Source organism: Centroberyx affinis, unplaced genomic scaffold (assembly GCF_046629955.1).
Source record: "Centroberyx affinis isolate AG114_WGS23_722 - 3 ecotype Tasmania unplaced genomic scaffold, CSIRO-AGI_Caff_v1 ptg003011l_1, whole genome shotgun sequence".
Classification (NCBI taxonomy): Eukaryota; Metazoa; Chordata; class Actinopteri; order Beryciformes; family Berycidae; genus Centroberyx; species Centroberyx affinis.
In genome coordinates, this window is record NW_027281111.1 from 17501 (window position 1) to 36726 (window position 19226).

Genomic DNA, 19226 nt, shown 5'->3' on the forward strand with positions numbered 1-19226 from the left:
TTATAATCTTGATTACTTTGCTCGATATTGCAATCGTAATCTTTAATCATGATTATTGATTATTGAACATGATTTAGGAAACAATTTTCAAGTGAAATTATAATATTTCAGTATTACCAATAAGTGAATATTTTACATGCTTTGATGGTGATTAAGATTAGGTTAGGTAAAGATCTAGGATTGGTGTGTGTGAGGGATTGTGGGCGCATGCATATATGTGTGTGTGTGTGTGTTGTTCTTATGTATGTGTGTACGTATATACTGTATGTGCATGCGTGTGTGTTCTTCAGGACAGCAGGTCTTGCCCCAGTCAGTTTCCTCCTTGTCGCCAAGGGCAACAGCGGGGTGCAACCTTATTGGCTGCCAATCGACCTAACCTTGACCCCCAAGGTTAACACGCTGTGTGTGTGTGTGTGTGTTCTTAGGATTTATCACAGCATATGTGACTGACTGGTGGTTACAGTGACATATGTGATGGGCCCCTTTGCCGGTTTCACCCTGTGTGTGTGTGTGTGTGTGTGTGTGTGTGTGTGTGTGTGTCTTTCTGTGTGTGTGTCCATGGATGTGTGTGACGGTTAACATGTGAATGTTTTGTATGCAGTGTGTTTTTGTGTGTGCATAATATGTTTTTTCTGCGATTCTGTGTGTTATGTTTATTTCACTGTTTATTTCTACATGTATTTTGCTGTGTGTGTGTGTGTGTGTGTGTGTGTGTGTGTGTAATCCCATCAGCAGGCCTCTCAGACCCCTGTTGGCCCTCGTTGGGGGATTTTAACACTTTCGCTGCTGGAATCCCTCCATCCCAATACACCTCCGTCTGACTGCCCATATGTCGCTCCACTTTTTTCTCTTCTCTTCTCTTCTCTTCTCTTCTCTTCTCTTCTCTTCTCTTCTCTTCTCTTCTCTTCTCTTCTCTTCTCTTCTCTTCTCTTCTCCTCTCTTCTCTTCTCTGTTCTTCTCTGTTCTTCTCTTCTCTTCTCCCTCCACTTGCATTTTGCAACATCAAATTTTTACATTTTACAAAAAAAAATGTTCTTTTTTATTTGCTGTGTCGTTGAGTTCTCTGTATGAACATGGTGTGTGTGTGTGTGTGTGTGTGTGTGTGTGTGTATGCACATGTGTGACTGCATTTGCGTCGTACTCACGAGTATTTGAGTCATGGGTGTGTTTGTGAAGTCTTTCTGTGTGTTTTATTATCTGCATCAGAATTATTTTTAGAATTTCTGTTTTAATATATATATTTATTTATTTGAACACCCCAGTCTGTGTGTGTGTGTGTCTTGTCTCAGTTGGTGGTTTTGTTTATGGAGGGGAGGAGAGGGGGCATACCACACACACACACACACACACACCCACGCACACACACACACACACACACACACACACTGACCCCAAAGAGTGCCTGGGGATGTTCAAAGCACTCACAAACCTACACACATGAAAGTAGACACACACACACGCACACACACACACACTCATACACTCATACAGACTGTGGTGTTCAAAGATCTTTCACTCCACTGTGTTCAGAATAGTCAGCACTGCTAGAAATATCAGATCAGGGTGACAAGTCTTGTGTACACACACACACACACACACACACCCACACACACTTCATGGGTGATGATGGAAGACGGACCAAGAAAGTAAAAGTGGCTTATGGCTCAAAATTAGTGTGCGTGTGTGTGTGCGTGTGTGTGTGCGTGTGTGTGTGTGTGTGTGTGTGTGTGTGTGTGTGTGTGTGTGTGTGTGTGTGTACCCAGCCATTCAAGCAAGAGTAATAATAAAATAATAGCATGTGTTCCCAAAAATGTATGTCTGTGTGTGTGTGTGTGTGTGTGTGTGTGTTTGTGCGTGTGTGTTTAATCAGAAAGATAAAGTTTCCTCTTCCTCCTGGGAGCCAATTAAAGCTCAATAAAGAACCTGGCAGAAAGGGAGAGAGGATGAGTGTAAAGCGGTGAAAGCTAGAGGAAGAAGAGCGAGAGAGAAGGAGGAGGGAACAAACAATAGATGGATGGGTGGATGGTGTGTGAGAAACAGAGGGAGGGGAAAAAGGGAGGGAAGGATGGAGCAATGGGAGGGTAGATGAATAGAATGTGTCAGAAATGGTGGATGATGAGAAGGTGGAAAAAGACAAATGGATGGCGGGGATGGCTTGTTGGGTTTTTCCTCAGTATTTGTGTGTGTGTGTGTGTGTTAGTGACAGTTTTAGAAAAGTGCTACCACACAGCAGATCTCCTGGTCCTATATAGGTCAATGGGTGGAGCGGGGAGCAGGTAGTGTAAATTTGACTGTACCAACACTAAGTCAGGCCGGGCGATCGTATATCGATATTGTGATATGAGACTAGATACCTTGTCCTAATATTGTGAAATAACTTAAAGGAATAGTTCGGTACTTTGAACCCTGGGCCCAAATAACATGTTTTCCATCATGATCCCTATTAGTAGAAACCATAACTTCTCTAGCCGCCTGCTCCGCCCGTATGGTAACACCGGGCGGCCCCCTCCTACTCTGCTGCAATAGAAACCTCGGGGCATACGCCACAAAAGCTATGACGTCTTTGAAAGCTATGATAAATGTTGTTTTGCAAAACACGACGCTCACAGTATAATCAAACCGGTGTCAGTATGTTACCTTGAACAAATTGTAAAAAAACAAGCTTTGTGTCAATAGTTGTGATCTATTTGGATAGGAACTATTTTTTCTCAAAGATGCACCACCTTCTAAACCGGTGTAAGCTCCACGAGAGCCAGAAGAATCCAAAAAATAAGTGAAATAAATAAATGAGTACGCATGACTGATTACTAATGATCATTACTAATTTTCAAATGTTTTTTGTGTCTTCTTCTTCTGAAAGCACAAATACTCATCCCCAAAATATTGTCATATGGGTCTAAAATATTGTGATATTTGATACTGTATCACCCATCCCTAATACTAAGTTTAATTTCTAAAAATATAATACTAATATGATGCCATGGGAAACAAGAAAAACCATCAGGCAATATCACAGATCAATGGTCACAGATGCTTTGTTGCTTGTGTGACCGCACTTGACAGCTTTGGCACGGGGGTTTTGAAATGCTGGTAGGGTGTCTGCCGTCTTTGTCAGCTCTGTAAGCGAAACAGTTCCATATTTTGCTCCTGGCGCCCGTTTTGTCAACCAGTTTAGGTGGAGTGGGATTCAGTTCAAGACCTGGTGCACTGTCTGACACCGCTGCCATGTTTTCAGCTGTGACTCAGTTGAATTTTGTGCCGACTGCTGCAGTCCGCTGTCAAGAGCCAGACTGCGGCTCGGTCTATTTTAATCCTTGTTTTTCTTCTTCTAACTATTCCACGCCACATGCCGGCATCCGTACATATTGACATACGATGAGATGGAATTTCAGATTGCAGAACACATTTGGTGAAAGCATCGACATTGATTTCAGTCTTTTGCATCAGTATCATTTCACAGTTTTGGTTATCATGACGCTACTGCCAGGGTTAGAGGTTCTGTTCCCCTTGGGTCCACCTGGACTAAAAATGTACACATTCCAGTAAATTGCATATGTTATGGCATAGCCTATATTCACTTTACTGTGACTCAAAGGTGGGCATCAAACTGGATCTTGTGAAAATGAGACATACTGTTCTGGAGTGCAAGCTAGCAAGCTAACAAGCAAGAGTGCTAACTAGTGAGTAAGCTAACTAGCAATTATTACTATGGTATCAAACCTAGGCCTCCATGATGATGGCTAACATGATAATCCTGATTATGTGGAGGGTTTTTCCTCTTGTGTATCTTAAAGTGGAGTATTTCATTTTCAACCAGCCACCTCATATCTCTCTCTCTCTCTCCCTCTCTCTCCCTCTCTCTTTCTCAATTCTATTTTTTTTCAATTCAATGGTGCTTTATTGGCATGACAAAATGTACACATTTGTATTGCCAAAGCATATTACATGTGTATACAAAAACAATGTGAACAGTGTGAAACAAGTAAAATAAAAACATTATACTATTACTACTGTTACTACAATTGTACTCTCTCTCTCTCTCTCTCTCTCTCTCTCTCTCTCTCTCTCTCTCTCTCTCTCTCTCTCTCTATCTCTCTCCCTCTCTCTCTCCCTCCCTCCAGGTGGTACTGATATAGTGTCATGTTTCATGGGTCAGAACCCAACAGTACCAGTGTACCGAGGCGAGATCCAAACACGAAACCTCGGCATGGCTATAGAGGCCTGGAGCTGTGACGGTAAGAGGTGTGTGTGTGTGTGTGTGCGTGTGTGTGTGTGTGCTCAGAGTGGGTGAATTGTTCAAAAGTGGAATGTTGTTGCTTTTTCTCTCTATTTATCCTGAACTCTTTAGCTATCAAGAGGGATTTATTGGATTATTTGCACCTTTGACAGTAGCAAGTGGACTAAAGGTCGCTAGTTAGAATCCTAGTACTGGGTGGGGAAAATGAATGAAACCCTCTCCCCTCCCTCAGAAATGATCATTGAGATGCCCTTGAGCAAGGCACTTTACTCCCCCTCTGCTTCAGTGGAGCTTGGGTTAGGGTTGGGGTACTGGGCCGCTCCCATACCTACAGTGTGTGCAACTGTCTGAATGTGAAGCAGGGCGTAGCTGGAAGACAGCATGAGCAGTCAGTGAACTTTCCCTGGCTAAATAAAGGTAAAAAAAAAAAAAATAAAGTTGGGGAGACAGTGGTGTTTCGTTTAACAATCCAGAAAAGAAAGATTTTTTATCTTCCTGGGAGTCTTCAAAGCCGTCTATGTTTTTCTCATTGATTTTGGTCCCTCGCTCCCCAGCTCCCTATCCCCGCTGCAGGCTGTATTGGCGCGTCTCCACCGCCTCAAAGGAAAGTGGATTGAGGGATAATTTAAAGGCAGTTTTGTAGGAAGAGCTTGGGATTATTTTAGTCGTTCTCTAAGCCGGTAACACCGTCCTGGGGGAGGAGATGAGTGGTGTGTGAAACCGCACACTGAAGTGTACGTATGTGTGTCTCTGTGAGTGTGTGATATGTTACCAGGTGAATGTGTGTGATTTTTATCTGAAAATGATTTCTGTGTATGTAGGTGTGCGTTTGTGTGTGTGTGTGTGTGTGTTTGGGTGTCTTTGTCGGGGGTTTGTGCCCAGGTGTATGTGTATTCTGGCACAGTACGTATGAAACTGCTAACTTTGTTTTTTGTTCCTGTGAATTTCTCTCTGTCTGTGTGTGTGTGTGTGTGTGTGTGGACAGGTAAGCCCGTATGGGGAGAGAGCGGGGAGCTGGTGTGTTTGAAGCCGATTCCCTGCCAGCCTACACACTTCTGGAACGATGAGAATGGGAGCAAGTACCACAAAGCATACTTTTCTACATATCCTGGTGAGTGCACACACACACACACACACACACACACACACACACACACACACACACACACACACACACATACATATATGCATACAATCTCTCATGCAAACATCCATGCACAAACACAAATGATCGCAGCCATGTGTTCAATAATAAATAAAATAAAATAGCCTGAAAAGGGAAAATACTAATTATCATTAGATGTCAGTCAAAGTTCCCCATTCTGTATGTTTACTCCTGCAACAGAGTTGGCGTCACTTTGTTTTTTGGGGGGTCATTAGTTAAAAAGTTTTGAGATCCACTGAACTATGTGACATAATGTATGTCCAATACACATTTGTATTTGCTGTAGCATCTTGTGCCTATATAAGAATTTAGTAATTGACACTGATGAGCAACTTTTTATTGCATTATATCAAGTTCTTGACTGTCTGGTCGTTTTTCTTGTGTTTATTGTTCTTTCATCATTTTTTTATTTGTTTTTATGATGTGTTTTTTATCATAAACCATTTCTGCAAACCAAATTTCCCTCACAGGGCAAAAAAGTTTGAATTGGATTGAGCTGAATTGAGTTGTGTTTCTTCTCTTTCTCTCTAGGTGTGTGGGCCCATGGAGACTACTGTAAAATCAACCCAAAGACGGGAGGCATTGTCATGCTGGGCAGAAGGTCAGCTATTCTATCATTCTGCTGCTCACAGAAGAGCTACACAGTGTTGACAAAAAATTGTATTGTAATTGTATTAATTAATTTATTCATTTTCTTTAGAATGCTACACACGTGGACACGGCTTTTAACATAATTTGCGATTGGCACTATATATAATATCGTAAAATAAACTGTAGAGGAGAGAAAATGAGATGCTAATGCTTTGGGTTTGTTCTGTTTGAACAGAATGAAAGATTTATTCTGACATTCAACATGACTTTTTGGCAGAGGGATTTGGCACAGCACCAGAATACTTGTTTAGGAAGCTGTCTGAAAGAACTATTGCCTCCTCCATCCTCTTACAATTTGAAATAGTCAATATTGTGATTTAAATCGATAAATTATGCAGCCATAACTCAGACGCAGCATTACAGCTGTAGCAATTGTAGAGTCCATTCTTTTTACTGTGTGCTTGCTGAACTACTGCTGTATTTTTGCTCCATCGGAAGAATTCTTTGGAGAAATCTACAGTAGAAGTAGTTGGGTAGCTGTTTGAGAGACATTAGACATTAGAATTTTGTTTTATATTATACTAGTTAGTTCCAGACAGAATTGTCTGCAGTAAAGCAAAGGAGAAAACAAACACACCAGGGAGGGGAAGGGAGACAAGTAGCAGCATCCTCTTTCCGACAGCAAGCTAAAACAAAATGCTACATGTACCTACCTAACCACGCATACATGTCACATATGCCTCTGTATTTTATCGTATTGTGTTACATGACATGTTGCAAGCCACTTTTCTCATGAGGGACACTTAAGTCTTGAATCTTGAGCTTGTGTTTTTTTTTTTTTGCAGTGATGGGACGTTGAACCCCAACGGAGTCCGCTTCGGCAGCTCGGAGATCTACAACATCGGTGAGCCTTGAACGCTACATGCTGAGCAGGGTGGGGGTGTAGGAGAGGATGAAGGGGAACGGCAGCAGCATTTTTTTGGAGCACAGATTGAGTCATGCCACACCACACCATCCATTCTTTTTAAATTTGTACTCGCAATACATTTAGGGATAGTTTTTCCTTGCGTGGCATGGAAAAACACCTTTAATGCAGATTGTAATGTGAGGATTTATGTGACTACATTCATAGGTGTACCTGTACTTTTGACAACAGAAATATGTTTCTGTAGTTAGTTAATGCTGACATATTTTCTTCTGTTTTCTTTCCCCTCCTTGCCTCTTCTCTCCCCCTTTACATCTCCTCTTTACTTTATTCTCCTTCCCTCTACTCTCCTCTTCTCCCCTCCTTTCTTCTGATTTCCTCTTTCCTCCCCTACTCTCTTCACCTCTCCTGTCACCGTCTCTCGCCTCCTTGCCTCTCCTTTGCTCTCCTGTTTTTCCTTCCTCTACTCTCCCCCCTCCTCTCCCCTCTCGTCACCTCTCCTCTGCTCTCCTTTCCATCTCCCCTCTGCAGTGGAGGCGTTCGAGGAGGTGTCCGACAGTCTTTGTGTTCCCCAGTACAACGCCGACGGAGAAGAGCGAGTTATTTTGTTCCTAAAGATGGCCCCCGGTCAGGTCTACCATCCCGAGTTGGTGCAGAAGATTAAAGGAGCCATCAGAAAAGCGCTGTCCGCCCGACACGTACCTGCACTGCTGCTGGAGACCAAAGACATTCCTGTAAGAGTAATATGAATATCAAACAGAAATGAAAGAACTTGTCAAGTTATTCTGTCACAGCGGTCACAATTCTAAATGTCAGTTATTTCTTGAATGACAATCCCTCTCTCCTTCCCCTTGCAGTACACCATCAGCGGTAAAAAGGTGGAGGTGGCAGTAAAGCAGGTGATCGCCGGGCGGGAGGTGATGCAAAGAGGAGCTTTCTCCAACCCCGACTCGCTGGATCTTTACAAGAACATACCAGAACTGCAGAACTACTAGAGACGACGAACCACAGAGCTGGGGAGAGGACCTGCAAAAAGGGAACCACCTGACAAACAGCTCAGTTTTTAATTCAGTCAACTTTATTGATACAGGGAGAGACATGTCAAAGAGCACGACTCTTAATTTTCAGGGGCGCCCTGAGCTTTGTACGGGGGCACAAAAAAAGAAAAAAAAATGGCAACTCTATCCGTCAAAATGATATAACATGAATTATGTAACGAGTAATAGTAAATACATTGCGTCAAGCAGCGGGTCCTAGGCTACCATAGAAAATTAAACAGCTATAGTACGGCATGTTGATGTGACAATGTGACATGATGCACACTGCAGCGCTTGTGAAGCCATTCATGCTCTGAAGCCATTATGGAAGTGAGACCTAGCATTAGCACTTTGCTTTGGCTTGACAGTCTGATTGCTGTCAAGAGAGAGCCGAGGAAGAGCCATACTTCTCTCTCGCTAACCCTCCTGCTTTAACCCTTGTGTTGGTTCTGAGTGGGACCAAGACTGAAAATACATTGGAAGTATACATACACACACACACAAACACCTTGGATAGCCATTGGAACGCCTCAGCTTCGGCTCATATTGCCATATCATTATGTGGTGTGTTAAATGTATATAATATTTTTTTGGCCTGTAATATTGCAGTAACACTAAAATTATGGATTTATAGACCTAAAACGGTTCACAGTTTTCTAGTGGGTCTTAATGTGTCAAGAGTTCTAGTTTGGTTAAATGAACCAGGATCCCAGGGTAAAACTAAACTTACTGAATTTAGTTTTAGTCCCAAGCTGAAAAAGTTTACTAATCTCTTACATATGACACGCCCAAATCCGAACCCTAATTTGACTTTGTAACCCTTGATTCTCCTCCAGTCCGCCCAAGACATCAAGACATGTGTTGATGTTATATTAGGAGATGTGTAAGCGCACTTCAAGGGAAGGTTTCAGTACTCATTGGTCTAGTTTGCTTTGAAGATGACAGATATGAATGAAGACTTTTCATTCGTGTACACCTGAGCTGTGTTCAGGAAGGCCTTTCCTGTACAATACCTAAGCCACCATTTGCAAGCATAAATAATGGGTTTTTGATGGAGACTCCCCCCTCCCCCTCTCCCCTCCAAACCCCTCTCCCAACACACACACATACACACACACACACACACACACACACACACACAAACAGCTTGTGTTGAACACAGCTCACTTAAAAGGCAAAACAGAAGTTTTTCAAGGGAACATTTGCCTTGGAAACAGCTTTGCTGAAGCACCTGGGGTGATTTCCTGGGGAATATGAGTGCATCTTCTGGTTGACAACTGTCAACACTCCTATAAAGTAAAGCCAGTCTGAGAGCAAAATCTCAAACAAACATTCCCAGAAAATCAGCCTTCTACATCTGACGTTGCAGTTTTATATGCATCCACACTGCCAGCAACTTGCTTCGCTAAGATAAACTAGGAGCCTCCCTTCCCACGCTTGTTGGACACAGCTCACTTGTAAGGGAACACAAGAGTTTCTCAAGGGAAAGTTTGCCTTTTTAAACAGCTTTACTGAAATGCGTAGACCCTAACTCTGCGAACACAATACCAGCAACTCAAGAAAACAGTTGCTGAAAGCCCATTCATTTTCTATGACTGATATTCACCATGGTCCCCTCGTTCCCTTGTCTGTTGCCGCAGAAAAGCATTCTGCAGCTGAACCTTATGGTGTCATAGCCCATCAGCAGCCAATCGCATACTAGCATTGAGACACCAGGGGTGCCGGGGCTAGCAAACAGCAGTGCGGCAATGTGGCTCCCTGTTTTAAGCTTAAACACGCAGAACGGTAAACTTTGACACTAAACAATGATTTTTATTTATTTGTCTCAGGATATTTTACCTGATTAATTATTTAAGAAGTCTAGAGGCTGTAAATGTTCATTGGTTCACAAGAAAAGTATTTATCACAAAGATTAAATACCATGACAGCAAATTTATACTTATGTAAAAAAATATATTTTTTTACATTTGACCAGTCATTTCGCAACCCCCCTCATCTCAGGACTCTTGTGGTGTCTTGACCACTTCAGCTTGAGAACCTTTGCTGTAGAGTGAAGGATGAAGATTTGGCAGGAGGAGTGTGTGTGTGTGTTTGTGTATTTGTCTGTGTGTGTGTGTGTGTGTGTGTGTGTGTGTTTGGGGCGGGGGGGCATAGAAGCCAGTCATTTTGACAGACATCTACTTTAGAAATAGACTTGGCAGTTTTAAAACTTCCTGTAACCTTTTTAAGTGTGAACGCTCAGTCCTGCCAGTCAGCCGCACTTCACAACGGAGAGTTGAGGAAGATACAAAAATAGAAAAAAGTGAGTCAGTTGGAGTCCAGTTCTTCAGTGTAAAAGTCCAACTCATCTAGCACTCTTTTCTTTCCTACCTTCAGTCACTCAAACATAATGACGTTGGTTTGAAAAGAGAAACACTTTAGGGGGAGAGATAACGTTTTGTTGGCATCCTGTCAGTTTGCAGAAGACAAAGTGCGAAACAGAGAGAGAGAGAGAGAGAGAGAGAGAGAGAGAGAGAGAAGGGGCGGAGATACAGAAATGAGAGGGAGTAGGGGGGTAATAGACGAATATATGGCTTGTCCAAATTCACAAATGAAATGCTAACCAACTGATCAACATAAATAAAGTGCCACATAACTGACATGTAGTCCCCCAGAGAAGGAGTCTGTCTACTGTATGAATCATCCCAGTAGTCTCATAACACAGTTTGTTACGGACCAGAAAATGACTTCGTTAATAACTTGATTGTCCACTCTACCTACCGGGGGTTGAGGGTTATTTCACTCTCAGTGCAATCAGTTCAAAATGTAAATTGGAACTCCACAGACTAATGATAGGCAACTCATTCTCAGTTACTTTGTGACAGACTGAACAGCGACAATTTTTGTTCTTCCAAAATGAACATGTTAAATTGACTGAATTGAAAGGCCACTGACCCTACCTCCCCACAGGCAAGTGTACTAGAAAATGCCACTGGTGACTTTATTGTCTACTTGGAAAAACTTTACTTTAGAGTGGGTGCAACAACCCAATATAAGTATAAACATTACGTTTGGATGGATTATACCTACACTGTGATGTTAGACCCCTGTAAATACACTACACATTAGGGAGATTTTCATTTTCAAGTATAAAGTTCATGAAAACTTCATGAAGGAGCTCCTCTAGGAACCCTCTGGGGTTCCTCTAAAGCAGAGGTCTGCACGGGACAGTTTTTTTTTCCCCGCGGTGCCACTGAGGGCATCAGGAGGCACATTCAGGTCAGTCAGTCAGTCATCAACACTTCAGATGGCCTCTAGAGGGCGTCTTTGGCTGCGAGATGCACTGTTTCCCATACATACGTTCATCTGTGGCGCACTGCCACAAAATCGAAAGTTGGTCAGTGTATAGAAATTTATGTAAATCGATCTCTAATGAGTCTGATGTGCGCATCACGTCATGTTTGTCATTTGGAGATGCACAGACAGCAGACCAGCAGCATTGAACTCAATCCAACAGAGTCTTCCGTTGTGAAAACGAAAGTGAAACTTTTATATTCCACAATTTGCTCCAAAGTTGCATGTGTTAGTAACTGGATTTGTAAACAGTAACCTGATAACACGTCCTCTGCTGCCCTATAAACTTTAACGGCAGGTAACGTTATTACCTTGTGGTATTTAAGTAATGTTAACCAATAACGGCATAATTGCATTGAACTGAATTGAATTGAACGTGTGCTGTTTAATCGGACTTGTTTAATCCATCACTCCCGCACTAAACTAACCTCAATCCCGCCCACACCCTCACAGTTTTGTCCCGCTCCTAACCGCTATTGAAGTTTTGTCCCACAACATCATATTGTAAACAGAATGAAGCAAGCTTGCTAAGCTAGGTGTAGCTGCAGGAGAATTATTATCTCACTTTCACTGTCATAAATGACAGTGATTCAATTAATTTTATTGGGATTTTATTGGGATTAGTCCTGTGTAATGGATATTAAACAGATGAATATTGTAGGTTTCTTTCTGTTTATTGCCTATTAATTTCCAGCATACTTAAGGGGAAACAGGAATGGGAACAATTGATTCAGTTTCAAAGTATAACTAGACCCTTTGAAAACAGAGAGAGCCTGATCCGCCTACTCACTATCCTCGCGTGGTGCTGAACTGAAGCGCAGTTAGTCGATGAAAAATGAAATTATGAAAAATGACTTTTTTTTTGCCTTTTTAGCTCATTCTAACTATCATACCATATACCTATTTTACAATTTATGATACAAAAATGATAAAAAAAAACCAGGAGGCGATAAAAATTCCAGCCAATAAAGCCATCATAGATTTTTTTTAGCAATCCCGCCCCTCTGCCCTTCCCTTCAAATAAATCTGCCTTTCTCTCCCTAACTGATATCCCATTGGTCTACACCTTTGAATGATTCCTCCCTGTGTTATGTCCCGCCCCAATATCCAGGAAATACATCATATTAATGAAGCAAGGTGCTTTCAAAATGTGGTTTCATTGTGATTTAAGTGGTGTTTTCTGGCTCTTTCCCTGGCCGTGGTGCAGAAACTTTTAAGAGGGATTCAACATCCCGCGGCTGAGTTTTGGACCACCCGTTCCCGCCCGCAGCACTAAGAATTAGTTCCGCGCCGCAAAATATTGCGCCGTGTCCCGCAGGTCCTGCAGGCCTCCACCTCTAAGCCCTTTTACTTAAGCGTGTAGAGCATACAGCACATACTTAGTGTGAATTTTCTACGCCTCACTTCAAGCTCCAGTGAACTCACTATCCTTTCCTCGTTTATCCTTCTAGCTTGGAGGTAGGAAACCTTCCCAATTCCCAGTTGTCTGGAACATGTTATTATTCCTTCTGCTGCTCAGTGTTTTGTCCTGTTGTGTCCTATCAACCATGCCCCCTATTATCTTCAGATGGGGGCATGTTCAGTTAAGCCCCCCCCCCTACCCACCCCAAGCACCCATAGGAGACTTGTTATATCTAAATTGGGTCCCAAAGAGACTATCAGCCGAGAAACTGCTCACAACATCAATGAAGAGCTTCCTTTTGCTTACTTCTGAGCGGACGTCTTGCTGACAGGAATAGGAGAGACAATGTTTAATCATGAAGTAAAAATGAAGCACGTTACCCACACGCTGTCAAATTCAAATCTCGGGAATGAAAAGAATCCTCCATTTAGTCTGCTCAAAAGAAACAGGATCACCACAGGGAGCTGAGGAGAAAAAGAGTGTTTTACTTATTCTCCAGGCTTTTACCGGTATCCAGCGAGAATTGGCCGAGTGTGTAGGGTCAACCGTTACTGACGGGCAGGGAGGGAAAGAACAAACGCATGTTGAATTTGAGCTAGCTCAGAGCACCGGGTGGACGGGGTTTCCCTCTAACCATTATTGGTGCCAAAGTATGAACAACTCCACTAGGTAGGAATATAAATCAAATACTGCTAGTCACATTCCTGGGAAATTCTTGTCTTCCAATAGTTGGTTTTATGTTTTTTTTAATCTTTCTTTTTTTTGTACCAAGAGACCATCCTTTGGAGAGAAAGATGGAAAGGTTTAGGGAAAAACAGTAATGTTTTCATTGTTTTCAGTTCATCTCTAGTTTGAGTTGTGTATATTTTTAAAAACTTTTAATCAACAAAGGTACATTTGTTTTATTTGTTTTAATGTTATTTTATTGCTCTTCAGAAAATGTGTTAGACGGTACATTGCAGTATGTGAATAATGTTTGGATGGATATAATGTGCTGTCTTTCTAGGGTATGCCTAGAGAGTATATATATGGTCCTTATTGTTAATAAGACAACCAGAGAGAGACGCATATATTATTCTGTTCAGTAGCTGTTTAGTGATCAAAATAAAGTGGCTTTAACAACTGAACCGCTTTGTGTTTTCTTTCTAATTTGGTCCTTACAGGATGAAACTCACTTTGGCTTTTATTTCACATTCACAGTCAGACCTCGCTGTCAGCAGTCCTAGTTGAAATAACTACCTCTTCCCCCATTCCTGAAACTGTAATAGCAATGCTTTCATATCCTTCCCTGGCAAATGAATTCCAATTTGTTTTATGTGGTCATTCAATTGCGTTTGACACGAGAAGCGACTAAATGGAAAAGAATCTCTATTGAGTGTTGTGTCAGTGCAGAGCGGCCCAAATTGAGCCTAGCAGATGGGCAAATTGCTCCCATACATTTTCAGACTTTTCCGTTACCGCAGAGGGAAACAGCACTTTTGTGTCCTGGGGAATGACAATTGTGACTTTATACAGCATTAAAGTTATGCTCTAATGGACAGAAATTTGTCTGATATTTTCAGTCCTGTGGAAACCATGTATCTCCAAAAAGTCTGTTTTAATAAACAGTATTCATCCAAGTTTACATACATTCACACCTGGGAGCTGCCCAATACAACTGCAGTCTTCTGCTGTGGACCAATGATCAGATCCATTGGAGCAGTTGCATCAATATACCGTTTATTGATGAAGATGAGAGATTTCTCAAACAAGATGGAGGAAAGGAATAGAGAAGAAAAGAGGAGGAGGACGGAAGGCAAACCACCTGGGTGAAGGAGAAATCAAACATGTTTTACATCAGTGGTTCTCTACCTGGGTGTCGGGAGATTGTATTTAGGGCAGTTACAAGCTTTATAAAGTCTGAAAAAATATATCTATAATATACAAATTAATTATCATCTCTGTGATAAATGCCTTTTTATTGTGAAATAATGAATATTTGCTGCCTCTAGGTTTTCGTCCAATAATTGATCATGTAAATGAGCCTGAAAAGGGAAAACTAAAATAATTATTGGATGTCAAAGTTATCTATTCTAACCCTAACCCTTGCAACAGGGGTTCATGAGTTGGCATTGCTTCTTGTTTCTGAGGTCGCAAGCTAGAAAGCCTTAACAAGGCACATAACCACTTACTTCTCAAAGGACAACTAGACAAGACTGTGGTCACACTAGGAAGCTCCCACATGTGCATGTATGTAACTGCTGTTTAACTGTTTAACCGTCATTCAGGATATGAGTGATGCTTAAAATATTAATGTAAAATGTAAAGCAGCGTTAGAAAATAAAAGGTTAAAAAGACAAAGAGGAAGATGCAGATGAAAGGACAACAGACCAAAATGCCAGAGGTTGATGAAGTGATCCCTGCTGTGACCGGCCATCATGATGGATGGGTGCGAGGTATGGAACATTCCTGAGACATAACAAGACAAATCGATAACTGTAACCTCTGCACATGACAGCAGAGGGGACAGGAGAATAGTTGTACAGGGCTCGACTGAGTAGGCCGATACCGATATGTGTGGATGCAAGCGGCTGAGAGCTAATATTTTGTATTCAGCATAATATTGGAGGTGGACAACATTGACTGGCCGATATCCATTTTTAAATAAAAGCTCAATATCAGCCTGATATATCAGCGAACTGACTGTGGGACTGTGAAGCAGGGAAATGCTGAAAAAGAGAATGTATTCATAGTCGGCCCTCCATAAATAACAAAAATTAAAAAAAAACACAGACAACCTCACTCAACCTGTAGACTGTTAAACAGCATAATAATCCTATAGCCATGTGATAGCATGTTACACTGCGCTATAATAAATCCTGGTGCATTTAGAATCATAAAATCAGATTTTTTTACTTTTGTGGCACAATTCCTCTCCTGGCTATCTTACAGTCTCACTAAATCAGATTAGTGCCACAACAAGATAAGTGTCAAATTGTTTTTGCACTATAAGTCTAGCCTGAATCAAACATATAATAGTTTTCCATACTGCGGGATACATTTTACTGATAAACATAGAGCAGCATGCATAAAGCCCCAGTATTGATAACCTTAAGGGTAATCAATTGTTTCTCTGATGACAGTGGAGAGCGCAGGACACCAGGTCACAGTTCAAACAGCACAGAGAATGCTAAACATCCAAGAAAGCTTCAGCAGCTCACAGAATGCTAAACAGCACCCCGCTATGGTCATGTGAAAACCTCCTGAGTTCATGTTTTGCATTTTGATTTATTCTCTTCCTAAAATAAATAGTTGGCAATGTGTTTTTTTAACATGCTGACTAGGTTCCATAAATCTGCTGTCCATTCAAAATCGGTGTTATTTTTATATCAGGATGATCAGGATAAACTGTGGCACAATATACAGTTGTAGCATGTGCATGTTTCTCAAACTGCTGCTGCACTTTGCTCCGTCCCCAAGAGAATCGTTTGGAAAATGGACTTTCTGCAGACTTCCAGAGAGTCCGCTTGGGGTGCAGACTTCACCAGACTTCACTTATTTAATTACCCGCAATTCATTGCAATATGGACGTGACGTTGTATTTTTTCCAATTGCCGAACAAAAAAACAAAAATAACTTATTATGAATGTGTAAAACAATGACTTTATTAAAACGTTACTTGAATCATGTAGGCCAGAAATAATATTCAACCACATCATGACACATAAATATGTAGAAGTATAAGCTATAGAGGTAATCAAAATGCATTTTATTATTGTAGTCTTTAAATGATGGTAGCCTATAAAAGCTGTGCAGTGTAATGCCAAATATCGAGGCTATGAAAAATGGCCGAAAAACCACAAAAGAAGGTCTTCCAATGTAAGAAATACCCAATTTATTTAGCCATAGTCCGGTCCTTATTTACAAACATTTCTGTATTTGAATGTTTGTAGCCTATATGTTGTATAGAAATGTATGAGTATCATTTTGTTCACTCACAAAACAAGCCTTTAAATGGGATTTATATCTTGTCATCTGCAGGGACAGATGAGCAGACACTAAAGGCCTGTCTATCAGCGGCTCCTACAGCCTTGCAGGCTCGCGCCCTCGCAGACTTGACGTGATGACGTTGAACACGTCACGATACGTACGACTGAAGTCCGCGAGGGCTCAGTCCACAAGTCCGGAGGGTGGACATTTGGATTCAGCATCAATCTGCTGTTCATTCATCCCACTGCTGCTGTAGACCAGGATGCTGCAAAACTCCCTCCACCTCCCCAACCTCCACCTGCTATTGTCTGTACATAGGATGTTGTGCAAGCTATCTCTGAATTATATCTGGGTGTATGTTATGGTTTTGAATTATATATGTCTATCATTCTACTACTACTATGCCTTGGAAGGTTTATTGCACTCCCTGCAGAATCTCACGCATGCTTCTTGGATTCATTTGGGAGCATCCTCAAGAGCAGAGCCTTTCCGCCAAATACAACTGTATAACCAGTGGCAATAAATGGTCCAAACTCCTGTAAGTGTCTCTGACTGAAATGAGTGCAACAATAGCCTAGAATATGCTTAAATTCATCGACATTACAAGCAGCCAAAGGTAAAGAGTGGAAGGGTCAGAGCCATAATGCCATGATAATATTCCTGTGACATTTGGAAAGATCGAGGTAGGGAGAGCGATTGAAGGGACTTGAGTTTTGCGTTATAATCTGTATAATGTCGAGAGAAAATGAGAGAAAACTAATGAAGGATAGGTGGAGGATAAATGCATTAAGGGAGACTTCTGCAGTGACTACCACTCCAGCTGCATGCCTTTTGTAGGATTGGGCGTCCAAATCAATGGGCGTTACTAAACAGCCTAGCTCATTAAAACTATTTTGGTGAAGACAGATAATACTAAGCCTGTGCAAATCAAACTGTTGATGAATTCAGCTTTGATTTCTTTTTCTTCTTCTTTTTCTAGACACATGATTTCTCTCTTCCTCCTGTCATGAAAACTGTAGGCAGTAGTGGAATCTATAAAGGAAGGTTTTAAATGCATTTTTGGTGAAAACTTCAAGTTTTGCTTTGCTAAATTAGGAAGTGACAAACTGTAAAATCTTGATGGTGATTTCAGCGAATTTCATGTCCCCGTGCAAATGTGTTTCACCAAACAGAGGTTGGGGAGTTATGCAGCCCCCACACCAAGCAGTGTCTTTTAATCCAAGTAAAAAAATTCCAACTATACTAAGCAGCCATTTTTAGGGCAGCTGAATAACAAATGTAGGAACTTTTTCACTGCCACCTGACAAGTGCCTGGCGGAGAAAAGTATCAGATTTAAGTTTAAAACATCAAGGTCTCCCCATAAGGGCTCTCAAGCGAATAAAGTCTGAGGATTCACACTGCTGGGTGTTTCACTACAATTTTCAAGAGTTTGTCTTAAAACCCTGTCTGGATGGGATGAGTGGGGGAAGTCAGGTAATGTCATTTTCAGTGATTTCAGTCCCATGCGGACTGATGATATTTGTACTTATTAAAGGGTACGTGCCTCCGCTCTACTCCTCTGTTGTCACTTTTAGTACCATCTGGATCCAAGATCAGTGTTTGATGCAAATTACTAATACTTTACACAATAAATAAAAACTAAATCCCTATTTCCGTTTTTACCAGAAAGCAGACCTCCATTAGTCTTGTGTGTTTGGACTTTTTTTTTCCTGCGTTGAAAAGTTATACGCAGGAGAAGTGTCTGACCTACTTCCCAAAATGAAGTGTCTCTAAAGTAATTTTGGGGAATAATGTGACAATAGATTTACCCATGCAGATCATTCTTTAAATTGCTGACATGCAATGTGCAATGTAAAGAATTACATTCCCCCACAAGCTTGTTCTGCCTGTCTCGTCTGCACAGGGCTTCATGGAGACTTTTAGCCCAAGTTCCCCTCTAGGTGTCAGGCACACTGCTGCTCAAATCCCATTTACTTGGAACATTTAAATTTTGTTCTCTTTTCTCCTGTCAGAAGGTCAAAAGAATACAGTTTTGTGTTAAAACATGCTGTTTCTGTCCTAAATTGCAACACTAATTTAAAAGGAATGGGCTTCAGGCGCTGATGTAATACTAACAAAGGATAGATGCATGATGGAGGACTACCATGGCTACTAGGGCTGAAAGATGCTGACAAAAAATTGACAGAATATTGCAATTGGGATTTAAACTGCAGGTTCTTCTTGTAATTTTTTTTAGAACTTTAAAATTGTTTGAAGAAAAGTGATTTTGTTAAAACAAATAGATGAGTTTGAGTATGATGAAAGGTTTTGATCATGGACCAAAGATTACCTTCAGCTCTAAAACACCTTGTTCAGATATGTATTTTAGACGCCCCTCTCTCTTACGAAATTAATTGCAGCCTCTGCGATTTGGAAATTGCAGAAGTTCATATTGTGATTTTTATTATTAGTATTTTTTTCAATTAATGGTTCACCTCTAATGCATGGAAGATACAGGGAAAGGGACTTGTACCATGGCTACTACTGCAGTCCTAAAGCAAGACAGATGCATGGCTACCATTATGAA

General features: G+C 41.3%; 1 protein-coding gene across 1 annotated transcript in view; it reads left to right on the forward strand.

Annotated features, from left to right (window-relative positions):
• The window catches only part of LOC139659070 (acetoacetyl-CoA synthetase), a 26512-nt gene extending 17494 nt beyond the window's left edge, over window positions 1-9018 (forward strand). The window contains exons 7-12 of the mRNA XM_071537286.1: window positions 4122-4235; window positions 5223-5348; window positions 5934-6003; window positions 6839-6897; window positions 7450-7652; window positions 7776-9018. Of these exons, the coding sequence (XP_071393387.1) occupies window positions 4122-4235; window positions 5223-5348; window positions 5934-6003; window positions 6839-6897; window positions 7450-7652; window positions 7776-7913 (710 nt within the window). The 3' untranslated portion in view covers window positions 7914-9018. The remainder of the gene's footprint in view (window positions 1-4121; window positions 4236-5222; window positions 5349-5933; window positions 6004-6838; window positions 6898-7449; window positions 7653-7775) is intronic.
• Window positions 9019-19226: the final 10208 nt, after the last annotated feature.